General features: G+C 42.7%; 1 protein-coding gene across 1 annotated transcript in view; it reads left to right on the top strand.

The window, feature by feature from the left end:
• Positions 1-22,741, top strand: part of carmil3 (capping protein regulator and myosin 1 linker 3) — a gene marked incomplete at both ends in the record, with an annotated part of 98,021 nt that overhangs the window by 49,012 nt on the left and 26,268 nt on the right. Inside the window, 9 exons of the mRNA XM_080439752.1 lie at positions 8,527-8,631; positions 12,235-12,304; positions 12,488-12,569; positions 14,972-15,068; positions 15,594-15,648; positions 18,143-18,315; positions 19,740-19,808; positions 21,161-21,254; positions 22,354-22,452. Of these exons, the coding sequence (XP_080295878.1) occupies positions 8,527-8,631; positions 12,235-12,304; positions 12,488-12,569; positions 14,972-15,068; positions 15,594-15,648; positions 18,143-18,315; positions 19,740-19,808; positions 21,161-21,254; positions 22,354-22,452 (844 nt within the window). The remainder of the gene's footprint in view (positions 1-8,526; positions 8,632-12,234; positions 12,305-12,487; positions 12,570-14,971; positions 15,069-15,593; positions 15,649-18,142; positions 18,316-19,739; positions 19,809-21,160; positions 21,255-22,353; positions 22,453-22,741) is intronic.

The raw sequence follows: 22,741 nt of genomic DNA, 5'->3' as shown, positions 1-22,741 counted from the left end.
TTGTGTGCACCTGCGTATGCACTATGCAATGTATTCGTAGACAGACAGCAGAGGGAATGTGTTTGTGTCCTTGAATATACAATACAGACAGTATATTTTGATACATACTACTGTATCTCTGTGTTTTAAAGTGTGTGTACAGTACTTCATGTGTGCCCTCAAGTGTTTCGCTGCTTGTGTTCGCAGATGCAAACATGAATGCACCATGTACAATATTGTATGCTTGCATGCGCATGCATGCGTCTCTGCACTATTGCAGAGTACAGTTGTGTGTGTGTGTGTGTGTCTGTGTTTACCTACTCCAGCTAGCAGACAGCGGCAGCTTGCACTCTCATCATGCTGTGTCCCTCAGGAGCCTCGGAGCATCCCTGCTCAGCACATTACATTACAACATTATGGAGAAGAAGTAGTGAAAAATGAGACTAATTTTAGAAGGGAATGATTGTTCCAATCCCCAGACTCCCACGCCAGCGTTTCCACTCTCCCTCAGCCTCTCGCTTTCACTCACTAACTCACTCACTCACTCACTTACTCACTCACTCACAAGCTGCATCTGTCTGCCCCTTATCTCTCTCTCTCTCTCTCTCTCTCGCTCCCTCCCCCTCTCTCTCTCAATCTCTGCATCATCTAAGTCTCTCCACTCTCCTTTCAGCACTCGATCACAGCATCCTACGCAGTAAAATCCTTATCTTACCCATAAGGGTCCATTTGGGTCAGTGTATCCCTCTCGGAGCACATCTCACTTTCCTTACTTATGGGATGTTACAGCGTATGCCAGGGGACCCGCTGTTCTTGCCCAGCATCTTTCCCTCTCGTTCTTTGCTTTCTTATCGGTATACCATTCACTCACCCAACATAATCGTCCCTTCCCGCATTGTGTTTCATGGTTTAATTCTGCTTTTTGCGATGCACTTCTCCGTGCTTGGCATCACCCTCACCAGTGACTATTTTTCTGCTCTCTCAGAGCCAGTGTCTTGCCTCAGAGCCGCTGTCTTATTGTCTCAGAGTTAGTGTCGTGTCTCAGAGCCGCTGTCTTATTGTCTCAGAGCCGCTGTCTTATTGTCTCAGAGCCGCTGTCTTATTGTCCCAAAGCCTGTGTCTTGTCTCAGAGCAGCTGTCTTATTGTCGCGTAGCTGCTGTCTTATTGTCTTAGTGCCAATGTCTTGTTGTCCCATAGTTAGTCTTGTCTTAGAGTCAGTGTATTATTGTCTCAGAGTCGGTGTCTTATTGTCTCAGACTGAGTCAGTGTCTTATTGTCTCAAAGCCGTATCTGTCGGTCGGAGAGCTGCAGGTGCATAATGAAACAAGGCACAGTGCTTCTCTGAGCTGTGCTGATAAGACCCCTCTGGCTCATGCATATGAAAAAAGCTGATGCTTGTGCTTTTCATCCCTTCACACACGGAAGCACGCTGGTGCATGTATCACTTCAGTCAGATGAACAATGCACAACTGTTAAGTATTAAACATGTACATGGATATAGACTTACATGTGCTTGTGTTTGTAGACAATGGCCTCAGAGAACAGTGTTTACAGCTGTGTGTGTGTGTGTGTGTGTGTGTGTGTGTGTGTGTGTGTGTGTGTGTGTGTGTGTGTGTGTGTGCGTGTGCAAGTCTCTGTCTTAATCTGGTCTCTGTGTGCGAGTGTTAGATAGAATGTGTGAGGGTGAGTGTATCTATCAGCTGTCTTTATGAAACAGCAGCCTTACTGTGACCTGGACCCTTGCTAGGCGTTGTGCTAATCATTACAAGTCAGTGACACATTCTGTTGCTCTGCGTGGGAGGATATTAGACTGGCATGAAATGACACAAGCTTGTTAAGCCTTTGTCAGCTCTCCTTTTCTGTCTCTTTCCTTTATTTCACATTCATTTTACTTGAATGCCTCTCCGCCTCCCTCCCTCTCTCTCAGTTTCACTTTAGCCCCTTTTCCATTAGACAAGTAACCCACTAACACCCACTAATATTTGTCTTTTGTCTTTAATGGGAAAGGTTACAATCAGCATTCATTCCTGGAACAAATGTCTCTCTTTTTTTGTCCTTTATTTACCCAGTGAAAGTTTCATTTCATTTCAGCAAAGCCCTGCACACAGACAGACGCAGACATAGACACACACATTAAATCATGGGAGGTGACGAGTACAACCACAGTCTTATACTGTTGGCCACTGAACAGCTCCACTGGAGCAGTCAGGGGTTCAGCACCTTGAATATAAATAATGTTTGGAGGGCTTTTCTGCCAGGAAAGTGACTGGAAACGGTGAGAGAGACGAGGAGTGACACACAGCAAAGGTTGCCGAGCTCGGGAATCGAACCCACACATCAGAGCGATACAGTATGTGGTATGCGCCTTAAACTAGGCCATCAGCTCCAGAAATTCAGATTCATTAAGATAATACAATTTGTCAAATTAATTTGCTTTGAAAATGAGAAACACTTAACTTAACATTTCATGCTTCACATTTTTGCAGCCATTGTGGAAACACAGTTACTTAAAGGTAGGGTAAGTGATTTGCGTTGGTTAAAATAATTGTTAAATAGCTCTATATTCTGATAGTACTCATTGCTATAGAGTGTTTGTTCAGTATTAGGAGTCTACTTGTCTCTCCATCTCTTTATTAAACAGAAAATGCATTTTCGTTTCAGTTTCAGTTTCATTTCCAATTTTATCCAACCAGGACAGAGAACTCAATCAGGATACAGATTAAACAAGTGAAATTGGAAGTGATGACACTAAGAAATGAGCATTCAAAATTGGAACTGAAAACTATACAAATTAAGCTTAAAAATTTGTACTTTCTCCTGATTGGCTGAGATTTTGACACCTACCGAAAAATGTATTTTCTGTTTATTAAAGAGCTGGAGAGACGGGGAGACTCCTGTTACTGAACAAACACTCTATAGCAATGATTACTATCAGAATATAGTATTTTAACCTTTAAAAAAAATACTTTTTGTTTTAACCAAAAAATATCACTTACCCTACCTTTGAGATACTTTCACAGTATCCATAGGAATGTAATATAATGTTACACCAAAAATACTGACCTGTTGACTGACTCGAGATTGCCATTCGCTCAGCGTGTTTCCACTTATCCAAAGGCTTGGTTTAAAGTTTCTATGGAGAAAGAACAACAGTATTTGGGACCTTGGCACAAACTACTTCAAACAACCACATCATTTTGCAGCAATTGAAAATGAGAAACACTTAACACACACATTTCATGCTTTACATTTTTGCAGCCGTTGTAGAAAAACAGTTACTTCAGATACTTTCACAGTATCCATAGGAATGTAATATAATGTTGCACCAAAAATACTGACCTGTTGACTGACTCAAGATTGCCATTCGCTCAGCGTGTTTCCACTTATACAAAGGCTTGGTTTAAAGTTTCTATGGGGAAAGAGCGACAGTATTATTTTTGACCTTGACACTAACTACTCCAAACAACCACATAATTTTTCAGCAAACAAGGCTACCTTTTGAGTCAGACAAATTGGATACGATGCCAATTTCACACAAGGACAACTACTCCCTTTGCTCAAAACAATTCACTAGGCCTATTCAGTATCCAGTCATCGCGTGTGTGTGTGTGTGTGTTCCTCCCTCTCTGCGTATCTCTCCCCTGGTGACAAGCTAATGTATGTTTTGCCAAGCAGATGGTTGGATAAAAGCCTGTCATTTGCGGCACTAATTATTAACACAGAATAATAGAAAATGATGACTATAGACTATAACAGACAAATAACTTATAAGTGAAGTTATATTTAGGTCCCTACCCCCTCCCTTTTCCATTACTTCCCTCTACAAGCTAATCTTCACTCATTTTCCGGCATGTTTGTTTCACACCAGAAAAAACTGAAAGGCAATGGGAAGAGTCAATTGCCTATTTTTAGCCAGTTTTCTCTCGTTTGTCTCTCAGTTCTGTCAATAAATTCTCACTTCTGGCTGACAGTTTGTGGTCAGTGCGAAACGTAATACAGTTGACTGGTTTCACCTGATCATACTTTTTTCTTGCGCGAATTGGTGAGTGACTGGTGTAGAAATCACATTATCGTTATTAATAATTACGATTTGAAGTATTAATTTGGGAATCTGGGTGGCATATAGAGGAAAAATACGGCCCGGAGACTCCAGCTTGGACAGACCCTCACCAGGCCAACAGTGGAGGCTTGTAGCAACAGGGACGGCAGTACACATGGGGCAGAGACATTCAATGATTAAATTGGGGAGAATTTTTTTTTTATTCCTGTGTTAAAGTATCAAATGGAACATAGCGTTGAGCCGTTAGTCAAGCCTGGCCTCACCATAATTAGCTGATCAGCCAATTCCTGCCAAGTCCACCGCATCAGCTGATGCTCAGGAGGTGTCAGTCTGTCATTGGCCATTCATATTATGGAGCGATCTTTATACAGTAACTGCTTCATGATGACTATTCGTGCTGTAACATTCGCATGCCCACACACAAGCTCTCACTAAACCCAGCTCCTTTTCTTTATGTTCATCTGATGGGGGGGAGGAGGGGCTCACAACGTGTGCAAGGCGTTGTGAGCTTGTAGATCGGCTATTTTCACAATGTTTGCCTCTTTCTTACATAATATTTGGCCAATTTGGTATTAAAAAGGTCTTAAAGGCTTTATAAATGTGCAGATACCCTGTATACACTTATACTGTATGTTGGTTTGTTTACTGTTGAGTGAGAAAACAATGTTGCACATTAAGCTAATCATCTGGGGACCCCCCAAAATAATTTGGGGACCTCATTGGGGGTCCTGACCCCAGTTTGGGAACCACTGGCCTATGGCATTCCATTTACCGGTATGCAAAATGGAAGGACAGTGGGTCTCCAAACAGAGCCATGCCGCCAAACATGTACTGCTTGAATATTACAACTAAAGTACTATTAGTAATACAATTTATTTGCAATTTAGGCATTTAGCAGATGCAATTAATATGCATTAATTAATTTTGACAAAAGTGGTACTGACAGAATTTATTTTCATGCCATCCAATACAAATGGGCCATCCAGAATGAAATAATATGGCACTCAAATAATTGTGATGAGGCAATTATGTAATCGTTGCCTTGAGTGCACTGAATTCATATGAATGCAATTAATGCTGTTTTTCTGGAAGTCATTTTAGCAAGAGTTTTGAAAGATTGTGTGGGTGTGTGAGTGTGTATGTGTGTGTGTGTGTGTGTGTGTGTGCTCGTGCGCACGACTGGCTACATAAGCATGCAGTGCCATAATCTTTTTTGCTCTGCACATTTCACTAGGCCTATTTAATATCCAGTCATCATGCAAGCTTTGTGCATCTCTCCCCGGGGGGTCTTTGCTTGTTGTTCTCCCTGTCTATGGCATTCCATGCTCAAGTGGGCTTGCCACCAAAGCACAAGAACAGTGGTATCAACGCTTCTTCCACACCAAGCAAACGAGTACCTCTCCCTCAGACTTCTTCCCATCCTAGTTCTTTCTCTCCTTTCCTCCTCCTCATTACTTTCTCGTGTTCACTCACTTGTTCCACCTCCTCTCCACTTTAATGAATTATTTGCACGTTGGGGGCTGAAATGGCAGTTTGGCTGCGATTACACGTTGTGAACAGAATTTCCAGTGTATTACAGCGGCCCTGTAAAATGCTTGGATGACTCCGTTATCTATTGTGACCCGAGGGTTTTCAGATACAGTACGTGCACACACACACACACACACACACACACACACACACACACACACACACACACACACACACACACACACACACACACACACACACACACACACACACACACACACTTCATATGGTATGCACACACAGTCCAGTCACAAACCAGTGCCTGAACACATACAATCATGCATGAGTACACAAATGCATGTAAATTAATGTGCACACACACAGAGGGACCCACAGAGAAAGGTATGAAACTGTGTGCATGCGTGTGTGTGCGTGCGTGCGCATCAAATTCATATGGATGCAATGAAAGCTGGGTTTGTTGGAGTCATTTTAGCAAGTTTTATGGGGTTGGGGCTTTGTTAATCCCAGGGGGGGGGGAATTAAGTTTCAACTTCACCCTGCTGATGGCTGCTCAGGTGGTCATGATGAGCGCTTGGGGGGGAGGGTGCTGAGTAAGGTGGGTAAGTGTGTTGCTCAGGGACACTTGTGACCTTCTGCTAACCATACGGCCTCACTGCCCACTAAGCTACGGCTGCCCCCATACCATCTAATGTATGTTTTGTGTGATCGTACCGTATGTGTGTGACTGGCTATGAACGGAGCCTCGTTCCCAGCCTTGAGCCTGTACTCATCTTCAAGGAGAAAAGCCTGGTCACGACCTAATGCAGAGTGTCTATTGGGGCGGGACTTCTGTCATATGTATTTCCCCTGGAAAGATTTTTTTTTCGACCAATCACAACACTCCTTTACGTTTAATTTATGGAGAACGTGAACAGATTTGTAAAACCTCAATGTCATTTCCTTGGGCGGTACTTGCGCCAAATTCCGGTACTGCCTTGGTCTTGCCCAGCGTGCTATGTGACGCAGTTAGGGGTGTGCCGATATATCGTCCCGCGATATATCGCGATACGTTTTCGTGACGATATGTATCGTTTTGAAAGAAAAAATATATCGTTTTCAAAAAAATAAAAATAATACAATAATAATAATCAGGCATGCAAACAGCCCCGAGGTGAAAAGGGTGACAACATGTTTTTTTTTTTTTCGGGTCAGGTGTCACACTATTGCCCTATTTGGATTCAAAACGGCTATTGTAGCTGAAAAGCTACAAATTCGCATATCTGAATAATGCAAAAACTGAATTATTTGTTTGCATTTGCTTTTTTTCTCCCCCATATATTTTTCATAATTAAAAAAGTGCGTATCGTATCGAAATCGTATCGAAGTTGTGAGCCAAGTCGGCACACCCCTAGACGCAGTGCATCATTTTTGTCTCTGAACATTTTGCTAGGCCTATTGTCAAACCCACGACGGTTACACCAAATACTTTGATATCCTAGCGGGCGTCCTACAGGGTGACACTCTGGCCCCCTACCTGTTCATTATAGCGATGGACCATGCCCTGAGACTCGCAATCAGTGGCAGAGGCACTGGGGGGAACTCTGGTCCCAAGGAAGTCAAGGCGAGTACACCCCATCATGATTACTGACCTACGACTACGCAGATGACATTGCCCTAGTCTCGGATACAGCAGAGAAAGGAAGAGAACTACTACTGCCAGTAGAAATGGAGTGCAGGAAGATCAGCCTCAAGCTCAATGCCAAGAAAACAAAAGTACTGTCAGTTAACAGAGGACAAAACCATTGCCAATGTTCGAGGCAGTCGAAGACTTCAAATATCTCGGGGCCTAGACTGCTTCATCGGAACAGGACCTGGATGGTTCGGAGGGCACTTGCCTGGAATGCCTTGCATGGGATGAGGAGAGTGTGGAAATCTGACATGGGAGAAGACCTCAAGAGGCGGCTGTTCGTAGCTACAGTGGAGTCAGTACTGCTATATGGGGCTGAGACATGGATCCTCCCAGCAAAACAGGAAAGGGCCCCGGATGGAGTCTACACAAGATTGCTACGAATGGCACTAGGTGTCACATGGACGTACCACATCAGAAATATGGTCCTCTACGGGGACATACCACGGGTCACGGACAAAGTCAGAGAGAGAAGGATGAGGCTGGCAGGGCACTGTGTCAGGCAACTGGAACTAGTGGCAAGCAAACTGACACTATGGGAGCCAACCCAGGGCAAAGCCAGGAAAGGCAAGAAGCGCACCATATACGTAGATGCACTGCGGCGCAACAGCTTAGCTAATAACACTGTAGAGCTCAAGACCCCGATTTTAGATAGGAGAAGTGTGGAGGGTAGAGATTCAGAAGTCCCAAGTTGGTGTTGGCTAGACCACACTCACGCATCGCTAGGCCTATTTAGCATCCAGTCATTGCACAAGCTTTGGGCATCTCTGTGCGAGTCTGAGTGTGTTTCCCCCGTCTCTGCTGTCTCTCCTGATGACAGGCTAATGTATGTATTATGCCAAGCAGATGGTTGGATAACAGCCTGTCATTGTTACCTTTTATTGGTGGCAGTAATTATTGGCAACCTCACATTTTCACTGTGTCTGCAGGATATAAAAGCTGACCTAAATGTTAGAGCCAGCATCTGTTTGCATTGGCCTTCTACAGTAGCTCGCTCTGTCAATCTTATAATTCTTTTCCTTTTCTCTCTGCGGCGGTCTCTCACAGCCTGTGTGTCTATCTCTTGCTCTGTCAGAGGTCTCTGCGTGCAGTCTGCTCTATTTGTCTCTCTGTCGCTCTGTATCAATTTATCGCCGCCTCCTGTCAGCCATTTTCCTGTCTCGCTCAATCTTCTTCACTTGTCTTGCATTGCAATTGCTTTCTCTTCATCACTTCCCCTCTATCTCTCTCTCTCTCTCTATATATACAGTATATTTCTTCCATCCTCTCTCATTCACCCATTAATCCCCCCCATCTCTCCCTTTTTTCTTCCTGTTCTCTGTCTTCTAGGAAAGCGAGAGATTCCCTGCCAACGTTCCGTCAGTTCTTCAGCTCGGCGTTCAGTCTGACCCAAGTCAGCCTGTCCTCCATGAAAGTTCCGCCTGACACTCTGAGGTGAGTTGGTGTTGTATATTGCAGTGGTTCTCAAACTTTTTAATTTAAAAGACCGCCATTTAGGCCCCATAACTCTTGAGTGTTACAGACCTGTACCTTCCAGTCCATTTGGTTCCTAACTGTAAATAATTTAGATGGGGGTCCCCCCCCCCCCCCCCCCCCAAGCACCCCACTTCGAGAACCACTGGTATATTGTATGGAGAGACTGGTCCGCTAAGTCCAAACCTACAATATTGTACCCACATCCACTAAGGCCAAACCTACTATGGTACTCTCATTCCACTAAGGTCAAGCCTACAGTATGCTACCCACATCCACTAAGGTCAAACTTGTAATACGTTACCCACAGCGGTCAGTGTGTGTCCAATCATGTGTCGTGCCAAAGTGGCTTTTTCCTGTTCTCCCATTGAAAGGTGCGCCCAAGTGAGCGTGCAAAGAATTTCAAATTACCAGTTCATTATTGCAACTTGAAAGGCGAAAGCAAAAGGCATAACAGAATGACTTGCTGTGTCAGCAACTCATTAGCCGAGAAAACAAGATTTTTGCCTTTGATGCGTAGCCTGCGAGCTAGTTCAGGCAGATACACTCGAGAGGTTTACACGGACGGACGCAGCCCCACAATGTGGGTGATGTATATGAATGACGTGTCTGCCAATCTGTTCGTTCCTCTTGCTGTCAGTGTCTCTGAAGGTCGGTATGCGCTTGTTTGCGGCGACCACCATGCCAGCACCACCAGAGGGGGCTCTGCTTTCCTCAACCCATTAAGACCTGAGGCTGATTCTACAAATGCCTTCTAAATCAGTATAGTTCTCACACTTTTTTGCAATTCAAAATTATTCAACATTTTCAAACACTTTTTTTTTTTCTTTAAATTTTTTAAATGTACATCTGCTATTTTTGAATAGCCAACGCTAAAATCTAAAATGACATAGACAGGGGTACACATAACTTTTTTGGTCTAATACTCAGAAGAGCACCTGGGGATGTTACTTGGTGCTCACCAAATAAATGGTAAAAAAAAAAGGTCCGGTGCCGGTTTGTCCGTTTTTGCGGATTGATTTTATCCGTCAGATTGGGACGTTCACGGCATATTTTGCACCATCGCGGTGCGTTCATCATCGGTGACGAGTGCCTGTAACACAGCCAGCAGCGTGCTGCGTGCGCCCCCTTCTGTGACGCACGCGGAAGTTTCCAGCTGGCCCCCCGGAAGCGGAAGCGCGCCCGCGATACAGACGCCTCAGAGCCAGAGGAGGCGTCTACCTTTATATGTCTATGGTCCCAGCTGTTGGTGCACGAAAGCGCTTCCCTTCGTCTGATGTGCCGCGCATTATGCATTTTGACGACGCATGCGCACCTGCGCACCAGTTATGTGCACCCCTGGACATAGATGCTTTCCCAGTTTTTAATGCGTTAAGGGTTCTGTTTTCCCCTTGGGTGGGTTGTTATATTTACTTGTTTATATCTCACTGCTCTAAAATGGTTGACTTCTAAGCAGTGCTGAGCAGGGAGCAATATATAGTTTGAAGGCCGAGATCAAATATTCATCTTCGTTTTTCAATCTATTCATGAGTTATCTGACTGAACCGACTAGGTTTTGACCCCATCGCTCAGTTGACATGTCCTACAGTATCTCTGAATATAGAGTACAGAAATAATGTTGCAACTTTGGAAACGTCAGAAACTAGACCTTCGGACAATGCGTTTGTCACACACAAAAAAAATCAGCAATGTCCAACTGATGTGGTCAGAGACAGAGTAGGTCACATAATGTGTCCTGTCAGTTAAAAGAGTGCAGTGTACTACTTACTGTACATGCAGTGGTGGAAAGTAACTTAAGTACATCTACTCTAGTACTGTACTTAAGTACAATGTTGAGGTACTTTTACTTTTTTTAAAAATACTTTATACTTCTATTCCACTACATCTACTCTTTACTGTACTTTTGTACATTTCACTCCACTGCAATTATTTGACAGCTTTAGTTAACAGTTGCATTGCTACTGTATTGCAATTGTATATTGATGCCAATACTTTTGTACTTTAACCCAAGTAATATTTTTTTAATACAGGCATTTTACTTGTAACAGAGTACTATTATATTGAGGTACTGTATTGCTAATTTTACTTTAAGTAAAAAACGTCCTTCTTCCACCACACTATGTTTGATGCACCAGCCTCAAGCAGACGCACTCCTGAACCTCATTTTTTGGGGAAAGTATGACGGCAAATAATAACTCCCCAAGTTGTGATGAACATGTGGTGAAGAAAATATTGATGTAGCAAATATTGATGTAGTAAATATTTAATAATGTGTACAATAGGTCTACTCCTATTTTATTCTAGGCTACTTGATGCATGCACTACAACAGACCATTATTCTAACTAAGAATAGTAAATAATGATATTTCTGAAGCTCTCGTCGGTATTGACCAACTATCCTGAACAAAAGATCCAATCTGTTTGGTTAAAGGAAGACATAAACAAGTACAATCACCATGTCATGTGGACATTCTGTGTTTGATTTTACACTTCAATCAATAGAGTGAATAAAGGCAACCAGGCCAGCGTTGTAATTGGTGTACTTTGGGCTAATATGGCTTTTACTCAGGGCTCTCCACATCCCACGTTTTCTCATTATTTACCTGCAATGCATGAATGCTTAACTACTTTTTTGTTGTATTTAAACAACCTCCAAATGAACCTTGATGTCAAGTCCAATTTTGCATTAGGAGCGTAGAAAAGGTTATTGGAGTGTGCCGAGCCGCAATCGGCTGTTTTGCCTGAATTAATATCTTTAGGGGATCGAGGCAATAGCGGAAGGTTCTGTGAGCTATGAATCATGGGAGCTATTTTTTGTTTTGTTTTTTAAAATGTGTTAAGATGTCTCTGTGACTCATTCATACTAACGGCAACAGGCCATTAATTTTTAAATGGAAGCCAGTGACATGAACAAACTGACTGCTGCGTGAAGGGCATGACATGCCACAAATTTTTTTTTTGAGTTGGCTTCAACTTTTTTCAATGATGCAGTGAAGCATCAATCAACCATATGTTTTTGTTTCACCATTTGCAGTCCCCTTCTTTTTGCACACAATTCCTGCTCCGTTATGTAAGTGGCAGAAAAAAACATTCTTGCCGTTAACCAACCCCACTCTTTTCACTTTTTTACGCAGTGTGGCTTGAGCAACACTTAACAGCGACTCGGCAGCAATGTATCTGGTGACGCCGGTCACGCTTGGTCGTTTTGTAACTTTCGTTGCCATTAGTGTGACTGCAGCATATGGTGTGCTGGAGAGCACAGTGCGTCTTGTTTTTGACCTCTCTCTCTCTCTCTCTCTCTCTCTCTCTCTCTCTCTCTCTCTCTCTCTCTCTCTCTCTCTCTCTCTCTCTCTCTCTCTCTCTCTCTCTCTCTGCATTTTTGCTTGTGTCCATCAACCACTCTCCCTCTCCTAATTCCCTCGTATGTATCGATCAATCTTTCTGCTCTTTGCTTATTCTCTTGCTCCTTCCTTCTTGCCCACCCTTTCTCCATCTACGCCTCTTCTATTTATTCACCCCCACCTGTAATCCGTCTGTATTTTTCTCTCCATACTCTCCATACAGAGCTCTGTTCCTAGGTCTGTCCAATAATCCTCACATCACAGATCTACACCTGGACATCAGTGGCTGTGAGGTACAACCTGATGGTTCTTTTCAGTTGTTAGTGCATCAGTTATCTCTCACTTGACTGTATCTCCTTTTAATGATACTTCCTGCATCTCTCTCTCTCTCTCTCTCTCTCTCTCTCTCTCTCTCACTCACTCACTCACTCACTCACTCACTCACTCACTCGTCTCTCTTTTCATTTCTCTCTCAGTTGAGATCAGCGGGTGCCGGGGTGATCCAGGAACTGTTTCCCCGTGTTGCCTGTGTGGCAACCCTGGACATCTCTGATAATGGTGAGACAGATTCACTCCTCACATCCTGTACCCTCATCGATCACTTTACAAACATGAGTTCATATTTTGATCCATCGCTGTAGCTGTTGATTTTGGGGGTAACTGACCTTTGCTTGGTGCTGACCTGGCTGGAGACATGCTTTGTACTGTACTGTACCACCTACTCACCACCAGTACCATGACATACCGACATCATCGGCATTTAAACTCGATATTGAGTTTATAAGTAAGTAGCAATGTGGCCTTTTGGGCATATCAAACTGTCCTGTTTCTGTAGTGTGAGGCGGTTTGATGTACAAGTACACCCTCTGGACATGACACTAGTATGTCGCAGGGACTTACCCCCAATCCCTGATGCTGAGTGCCAAGCAGCGAGGCATTGGGTGGATAGTCTTTGCTATGACTCGGCCGGGGATGGAACCCAGACCCCCCAACCTCAGTCATGGTGGACACTCTAACCACAAGGCCGCTGAGCTGGTGATATTGAGTTTATTCCAAGACAATATCTTGCAGTATCTTGCCACACGTTATAGTTTAAAAAAATAAATAAATAGACCTATTTTTATATGGGTATGGGAGTATAGCGCCTCCCTCCTGTCCTGACCATGTGTCACTCTCACATCCTCCACCTAAACACATCCCATAACGTAACATACACTACAGCAACCTCAACACAAATATCAACACAAATAACATCCCATATCCCAGCGATTCTCAAAGTGGGGTCCGGGGACCCTTGAGGGGGTTCAAGAGCAGTGTCTCCCAAACTTTTTTGCTCAAGACCTAAAAGAGAAATTAGACGTTTGCCTGGGACCCAAACTAGTGAAAATAGCAGATCTGCAAGCTTGTAGATCTGCCATTTTCACTACTTCTTGAACGTTATTTTAATTTATTTATGGAAATTATTTGATTTTTTATTTATGAAATAAAACTTTTTTTTTAATTGATGAAAAGTAAAACTTTTAAAATAGTATATATCTTCTTTTCTATATTGGCTATTTGTAAATAGCCAATCTACAGTACAAGCTCACAACATGCGCTATTGTAGATCAGCTATTGTAAAAAAATCTTGACAAAGTTTGAAAATTTGGGAATGTTTTTTTTTACATTTTAACAACACAAATCTTTTATGGGGGTCCCTAGCACAAAATATTTTCAGATTGCAGTCTGTGGCCAAATACATATCAATTTAGGGGTCCTTAACACTTTAAAACCGGGAAAGCATCTGTGTCATTTTAGATTTTTAGTTTAGTTGGCTATTCAAAAATAGCAGATATATAAGCTCACAGCGCGTCACTTCGCTTGTACATGTGCTATTTTTGAATATTTTTGAAAAATGTTGAATGATTTTGAATTTTTTAACACAAATCTTCTCTTCTGCGGGGGGTGATCCCTGGCACAAAACAATTTCAGATGGGGGTTCGTGGCCAAACGCATCAATTTGGGGGTCCTTGGCACGAAAAAGTTTGAGAACTACTGATTTCGAAGGCATTGGTAGAATCGGCCTCAGGTCTTAATGGGTTAACATGAAAAAAGTTTGAGAACCACGTCCATACACTACAGCAACCTCCACTCCTGCCGCTGTGTTCAGCTATAGCTGTATTGTTGATTGATAGTGACACTCTCCACTGCAGAGCTCTTCCTGCTCAGCCGTGTAGCTGGTGATACGTGAACACACTGGACTCAGCAGCCCTACGTGACCTAGAAAGTTAAACGCTTTAAACGCTTTCTTTGTGTCCCCGACAAACCTCTGTTCCGGCAGAGTGGATTTAATCCACCGCAGGCTAAAATCTCCTCCGTATATTACTCACCTCTCTGCAGAGAACGCAAGACAAGCTTCCTCAGTGTCGCACATAGCATTGGATGTGTTTGTGACTATTACCAGATCACGTTTAATATCTTTCATAAGTGCAGACCTATTTATGTTTTTTGATAATCAATTGTGCCATTTAATGTGGGACTGGTCATCCACTGAAATGGTTACTACAGTATGCCTACCAGACAATACGGCTATTGTCTTTTTCACATAAATACCTATATTTTAATGTCATCAATTGTTAAAGTGTGACAGAAGCTATAATATGAAAATTGTTTCCTGTAAGGTAGTGGTTTTCAAAGTGGGGTTCGGGGAACCCCAGGGGTCCTTGAGAAGTTATGGGACTGTAACTCTGAGAGTGTGCATTCTCGAAGTTAGGACTTTACAGTGTAGATTTGGGTCCCAGGTATACAGTAGAACATGTTACCAAATGGGGGTCCGTGGCCTAACGCATATCAAACCGGGTATCCATTTTAAATACCTGTAAGGGTCCATTATTAAACTTTCAGTTAACTGAACACATGTTGTGTTAATGTGGTTCTGTACACAGGTTTGTTCAGTAATGTTAATGTTGTTCTGTACACAGGTTTGGATGCTGACTTGCTGGCAGTCCTGCCCGGCTTCTCCAGACATCCGTCACTCAAGCACCTGCTGCTGGGCAAAAACTTCAACATCAAGGGCAGGTAGGGAGCCTGCACACATAGCTAGACTTCAGCCTGATGTATGCTTTGTCATATGACTAGTAAGTAAGTAAGTAGCCTTAGGTAGTGGGGAACCAGCGGTTCCAACGGATCACCCCTCTCCTTGAAATGACTGTCCCTGGTTTAGGCATTACATTATTATCCAAAGAGTAAACAAAAAGAGTACATTTTCTCTATTTGTTGTACGAAGAAGTATATAGGGTTTAAGTTGTTAAGACTAGATGAGAAAAGTCAGGATTTTATTTTATTTTATTGAATACTTTATTAGTGGTTTGAAACAGTAAAGCAGTACAGTAAAAAAAAATAAAGAAAGAATCAACAACCTGGAAACTGAAAAGAATGATGAAACTAGTTCCAATATAATAATCTCTCTCTCTCACTTTCTCTCTCTCTCTCTCTCTCTCTCTCTCTCTCTCTCTCTCTCTCTCTCTCTCTCTCTCTTTCTCTTTCTCTTTCTCTTTCTTTTTCTTTCTCTCTCTCTCTCTCTGTCTGTCTCTCTCATGTCAGGGTACTGGATGAAGTTCTACAGAAACTGGTTCAGCTGGTGCAGGAAGAAGAGTGTGTGAGTTGGATTATGTAACATGGCACATCCTATACATACCAGTCCCTGTATGTCCTACATACTGGCAATGAAGTGATTTTGAGTTCTGATCAATTCTTTGCAAAATGCACAATCCTGCTAGGGCTGGGCAATATGGGCAAAATCAAATATCACAACATTTTTTGACCAAACACCTTGATATCAATGTTGTCACAATAGTGTGGGGAAGACTATCCCCACAATGTGCTATGGTGCTTTACAAATATATTTACACAATTATTATAAATACTCATCAGTAATGCCTTTATAATAACTACTCTTAAGTGGGTAAAGGCAATAGAACATTTAGAACAGTCAGATAAGTTCAGACTATTATATCACTTTACTGTAATGCAGCCTTTAAAAGCAGGAAAAGACGACACTTGGGTCATATCACATGAGATCCAAAATCCAGGACTATATCTAGTCTCGTACCAAAATATTTATTTAAAGATCTGTTTGGGGGTGTTGTATGCCTTTATTGATACGATAGTAGTCTGACAGAAAATGGGAAGAGAGATGGGGATCAGGACTCGAACCCGTGACGCGTTGTCAGGCTACTTTAGAGCCTAGGTGTCTGGACCGCTACGCCAGCGGTCCAGACCACGTATCACAATATTGATATAATATTGATATTGCCCAGTCGTAGATCCTGCTATATTTATGTACTTACATCAAGTATGCTTTGCACCTACCAAACACGCACACACTGTTCATACACATGTCATAAGCCATGTCCTCAGGAAAGCTAGTGAATCATTCATTTGGTCTCACTTTATTCTCAAGGCTCTCTCTCTCGCTCTCTCTCTCTCTCTCGCTCTCTCTCTCTGTGTGTGTGTTGTAAATCCGGCATGACAAGTAGCTTACTCAATTATTTACCACTGTTGATGATAGCACAACCATGTACAGCACGTGTGAGGGCCAGCACACGTGCCCTTTTTCATTTCAAGGACCCCCAGTTTGATATGCATTAGGCCACGGACCCCCATTGGTCGGATACATTATTTTACCTCTGAGACACCAATCTACTCTGTGAAATCATCCATTGATCCGTTCATTTAACTCTGAGTCTGAGAGTGTACAAATGGAACCAAGTGGACCCATAGGGGTCCTCAATGACCCCTGGGGGTCCCTGGACCCCATATTGAGAACCGGCGCGGTACTACACCAGTACTACAATGCGAGTGTGGCACTACACCACACTCGCATTCACAATTTCTGCATATACTGTAGGCCAGGCATAGACGTACTTTATTAAATCCAAATACGCATGCAAATGTACATTCAAAGAAAAATGCACAAGCGCTTCCACGTTTCATTAACTTTGTCATAACTCCTTAGTACAATGAATTTTCATGCACCATCCTAGACTGTGTGCTCAATACACCCATGACTGTTACAATAAAACATTCATCATTTATCATGCTGACTCCAGCACTCGGCTACTCGCAACTTCAGCTACTTTGCAATTAACATACGATTAACAGTACTCACTTTTTTGTAAACAGTGTTAATTTAACATTAACATTTTAAGTGTAAAATGCACCCGTGAGGACGTCGTCTACTGTCTTAAAGGGCATATAACTACAATACAACTCACCGTATACTTTACTGTTCGTTTTCCAAAGCGATATTTTTGGGTCTTTGAGGAAGTTTTCCATTCTTTTCAGTACAGTATGAAAATCAACTTGCAGAGACTTGAAACTTGGTTGAGATAGTTTTTCTTTTTTTTTGTCAAAACTATATTATCATTAGGCCTACATTTAAATACATTTTAAAAGTAGTCTGCTCGAAAATAGACCCTTGAGAAAGGATGAATTTAGCAAAAAAAATCTAATATCCATGACTTTAACATTTTAACTTTTATTTTTACTTACTTATTCAGTTAAGTTCGGTTGCGTTTTAATGAAATTTAAACAACGTGCGATGACGGTGACTGCTGAAATGAAGCAATTAATGGCAAAATAGTCTATGTGTTGAGACTGGTATAGTTCTTTTAATGTTTGTTCTGCAATCCAATCTGCACTATGCATGAGTGATGTGAGTCCATGCCCCTTGTTGGTAGTGTTAATTGTTATATTTCTCTATGGTCGGGTGTCGCATCACCAGCTGTCAAATAAAATGTATTGTATTAACCCCTTTCAGCCTGGCGTCCCTGTTTTTAGCATTACATTATAGGTGAACATTTTCCAAAAATCCCCAAAGATTTCAAAACTACTAAAAGTAAATCAGTTATTTCCGCTATTTGTTGTATGACTAAGTATATAGGTTTTAAGTTGTTTAGATTAGATGAGACAACGGGTTTGGATGCTGACTTGCTGGCAGTCCTGCAAGGCTTCTCCAGACATCCATGCGACGCATTGTGAGCTTGTTTTCTGCACAACTCCATCGCACCACAAAGTATATAATAGGGCGTAAGTGGTTAACCAAAAACCTTTCCCCCCCCCCCCCCCCACCACCACACCACCCCCTCCAGGCCCTTCAGTCTCTGTCCCTGGCAGACTCGAGGTTGCGCCAGCGTGGCACCATGCTGGTCAACGCCCTGGGCTCCAACACCTGCCTTCGGAGGGTGGACCTGAGCGGTAATGGCCTGGAGGACACGGGTGCCAAGATGCTCAGCAAGGCCCTTCAGATCAATACCACACTCAGGTATGTATGTGAGTATGTGAGTATGTGTGGGGGGGGGGAGGGGGGGCGTTGTTGTGGTTCGTGATGGCAGAAATCTATTTTTGTCCATCAACTATATCCATTAGTGGAAAATGCATCTAAAAGATTCAGCTGACATTAGATGATTGAGACAGAATTTTGTTCTACCAAACGGTATGAAACATCTTTCTGACGTCTGAAAGGTTTGGAACGTTGATGTTATCACAAGGCATCGCATAAAATAATTAATAATTAATAATGCTGTAAAGGAAACAAAGGAAAATACAATGCAGTGAAAGAAAGAACGAAAGAAAGAAAGAAAGAAAGAAAAAGAAGGATGGCATAAAGAAAGCTTTTAAATGTGCACCCTTGAAGATTGAGGATATGGAAAGATGGCGAAATGGAGGCAGCATCGAGGGAGTGATGTGGTGTCGGAGGAGAGGGGAAGAGAGAGGGAGAGAGAAAGTAATACCCTGAAGGTAGACAATGTAATGTGTTAAACCCCCCCACCCACCCACCTACCCCCCCACCCACCCACCTACCCCCCCACCTACCCCCCCAGGTAAGAGAACAAGAGATAGAGGAGAGAGGAGTGGGGGGGGGAAGGGCGGTGGAGTGAGAAGAGAGGAGATGAGAGCGGAGCCCCGGGGTGCAAATCAAAAGAAAGGAAGAGCTTTAGGAAAGAGAGAGGGAGGTTTTCTTCTTGTGTGTGTGTGTGTGTGTGGGGGGGGGGGATTTGGTGCGAGTGGGGGTGGGTGGGGGCGATATGGACTAAAGAGGTAGGAAGTTATAAGAGAGAGAGGGAGAGAGAGAGAGGGAGAGAGCGAGAGACTGAGACCACAAAGGGAAGCAAGATTTGTTTCCTTTTTTTTTTACACTGATTCTATTTCTGGGTCAGCGCAATGGGGGGGGGGGACACAAGGGAGGGATGGATGTGAAAGAGGGATGGAGAGATAGAAGTGAAGGCTGTATTTGAAAGAGAGAGGGAGAGCGGCTCCATGTACTGTATATACGAGGCGAGGCGCGTGTAGGTGGAGATTCGGGCACCGGTTGAAACACAGACGCTCTCATTAGCGCGTAGCGCTTCATGCAAATGTTAATGCGGCTTGTGAGCCGAGTTCTGTGCGTGCAGAGGAGCTGCTTTAACACATTCGCGACTGAGCCCCGCGCAGCGCCAGGGCACAGACGGAGCCTTAGATGAGTGCTGTAATTAGGATAATTTGTGTGTGTGTGTGTGTGTGTGTGCTCGTGCGCGAGCATCTACATGCGCACTTGTCACATGTGTCTCGGTCTGTTGATGTCAGTTCTTTTGGTAAGTGGCTTCAGACAGAAACTGACTTCTGCCCCTCTCTCTATCTCCTTCCCTCTCTCCTTCTACTTTTTTCCTTTTCTCCTTCCCCTTACCTACCTCGTTTGATCCCTGTAAGGAGTGTGACGTGGGATCGTAATAACACCACAGCAACGGGCTTCCAAGATGTAGCGCGAGCCTTGGAACAGTAAGATGCCCCCACACGCATGCACGCACGCACACAGTGAGAAATTAATGTAATTTTGACAAAAAGCATTCATTCATTCATTCACAAGCACACACGGACACACACTGACACATACTGTATAAATGTGTCAACAGCAGTCCATCATATGTACGTTTATGAAAATATAAATTTTTCTTGTGAAGGGTGCCACTCACCCCACTCTCCACTGCAAACAAACTCAGCCACCAAACTACATAATAACAGTTATTGTATCTGTCAGCCCCATTCTTACTGTTGCACAACATTTCATCACTTCTGGAACCTGCTTGCTGTCATACTCCACAGCTCCTCCACTATGAATATTATCTGCCTTTGTGTATGTCTCTGCATTGTGTGCGCGTGTACTTGTATTACTATCAAATGTCCCCACAAGTATAGTAGAATTTGAGAATTGCGTGGACAATATTTCAATGGTTGTTTTTTAGGCCTGTCCCCGACTAAGGATTTGTATAGTCGAATCTGATTGGCGACTAATTGCCAATAGTCGACTGGCAGTCGATCATTTTTGCATGATTTGACTGAGATTGGCAGTCGAATCAGGCAGTCGAATCAGTCTGATTCCACTGCCAATCTCTCAGTCAAATCATGCAAAAAAATATGTTATGCAATAGATTTGGGCTGTAGGGGTGCTTAGTGTCTGATTTAACATATACTATTGGTTTCTCCCAATAAATCATGATGTATATCCTATTTTTGGCAAACTATTAGTTAATTAATATAAAAAACTAGGCCAATCTCTCAGTCGAATAATGAAAAAAATAAATAAAAAAAGGGGGGGGTTATAATTTTTTTATAATTCGACTAAGAGATTGGCATTCGACTCAGACACCCCTCGACTAATTAGTCGACTATTCAACTACTAGAGGTCAGGCCTATTGTTTTTATGTTTTATTTTAATTTTTTAGGCTTAACAATTTGGCTAAGATTCAGGTTCGGGTTAAGATTAGGCATTTAGAGGTTAGATTTAAGGGTTAAGGTTCAAGATATGCCTGATTTATTCTTACTTACGCAACACGTTGCACTGTTTTGAGTGTGTAGATAGGCTATTTCCGTGTGTGTGTGTGTGTGTTGGTTGGTTTGTGCCCGCATGTGTGTGTATGTTTGTGCAACCATCGTGCATACATGTGTATGTCTATCAAAGAATCTGAATTTTTATTATAAATAAATGAACATCAGCCAATCCATTTCTGCCTGAAATTGATAGTGCTTGTGTAAGGCTAAGGTATAGCACTAATTATTAATGCATTGGTAATTTCTATTCATCTTCTTTTCCTCTCCCCCTCCCTACCTCCTCCCACACTCCCCCTCATCAGTAACTTTACACTGCAGTACATGCCCCTCCCCCTCAGTGATGTCACACAGGCCTACCGCAGTGCCCCAGAGAAGATAGACCAAGCCTTGACTAAGGTGAGGTGCACCCTGGGATCTGGAGTCCAACTGCGCTCTCTCTCTTTGTATTTTGTTTCTTTTATGTGAAACTTTATGTGGTGCCCTCTTGGGGAGGATTGTTTTGTAAAAGGGGATTCGGAATCTCAATTGGAACATTTCCTGGTAAAATGACCGTAAGCTGAAATGAAAGACTGGTAGCATGCTATGAAAGAATTGCTTTAACCACTTGACGCCTAGCATCCCGATTCTGGGGGGAACATATAGCAAAAATACCTCGCAGCACGACACACAGAACGTAGATCGGATGTTTTCGACGAAGAGATTTGGTGTACATGGAAAAAAAGCAGTATAGAGCCAACCCCGGTCAACTAAGTATTAGTTTACTAAGTATAGAGGGTGTAAGTGTTTAAGATCTTTCTTTCTTCTTTTTTTTCTGGACCCTGGGGGGTATCAGCCTATCGTTGCTGTCGGGCAGAAACCTCTTATCTCCATATTATTTTTGTGTTTTTTCCCCTGAAAATGTATTCCGTATTTTTTGGAATCTAGTAGCACTAGTGGTGCTAGTAAAATGTTTAATTAATTTTCCTACCGAAACCTTTAACTAATGTTGGCACTTCACTTCAGTTATTTTGGTTGAAACGTTGCACTTTAAATACATTTTGTTTGGGAGCTTTAACCCAGCGTGCGGATATTTTAAATTCTCATAAATAGTCTATGTGACTAAATAATAACTACATTGGATCCATACAACATCGGTTCTTTTTTCCCCATTTCCTGGAGAAAAAGAAAGTTCTAAACATACAAGGTTTCTGCCCGACTACGACAATATAAAGCAACTTCAAGGGCAATAGTCTCTGACTGAGATTTAGAAGCTTGTAAATGTGTAATGCAGCTATTGATTTCTTTTCCTTTGGTGGACTTTTTCTGACCCACTGAGTCGAGCAAAAATCACATCCCATGTGTTTAAGTGCTTTGAAGGTTTTCTCAGAAATGAATCTGGCATGTCTCCGGCTGTTCACTGTACTTTGTAAACAACCATCATTTCTGATGTTTTCATCGTGTGTGTGTGTGTGCGTGTGTATGTGTGTGTGTGTGTGTGTGTGTGTGTGTGTGTCAGATCCAACGTGCCCTCCTGAGGAACAATCAGACTCAGCGCTTCTCTCAGAAGCAGGCTCTCAGGCTCAACCAAGGCTTGGTGACCAGCACTGCCGAACAGGTGTGTGTGTGAGTGTATGTGCTTGTGCGCCGTGTGCACGCTTTTGTGAACAACCCAATTTTGGGGTTTATGATTGGCGGATGTTTACTAGGGGTGTGCCGATACACTAATTTCACGAAACGATACGATACGATATTGGGCTCACAACTTCGATACGATTTTGATACGATTTCGATACGATACGCACTTTTTATTATGAAAATATATGGGGGAGGAAAAAAAGCAAATGCAAACAAATAATTCTGTTTTTGCATTATTCAGACATGCAAACTTGTAGCTTTTCAGCTAC

This window comes from Gymnoscopelus braueri, assembly GCF_963280865.1.
Source record: "Gymnoscopelus braueri genome assembly, chromosome: 10".
In the NCBI taxonomy this organism is placed as follows: domain Eukaryota; kingdom Metazoa; phylum Chordata; class Actinopteri; order Myctophiformes; family Myctophidae; genus Gymnoscopelus; species Gymnoscopelus braueri.
The sequence above is the reverse complement of the archived record's forward strand: the minus strand, read 5'-3'. Positions and strand labels throughout refer to the sequence as shown.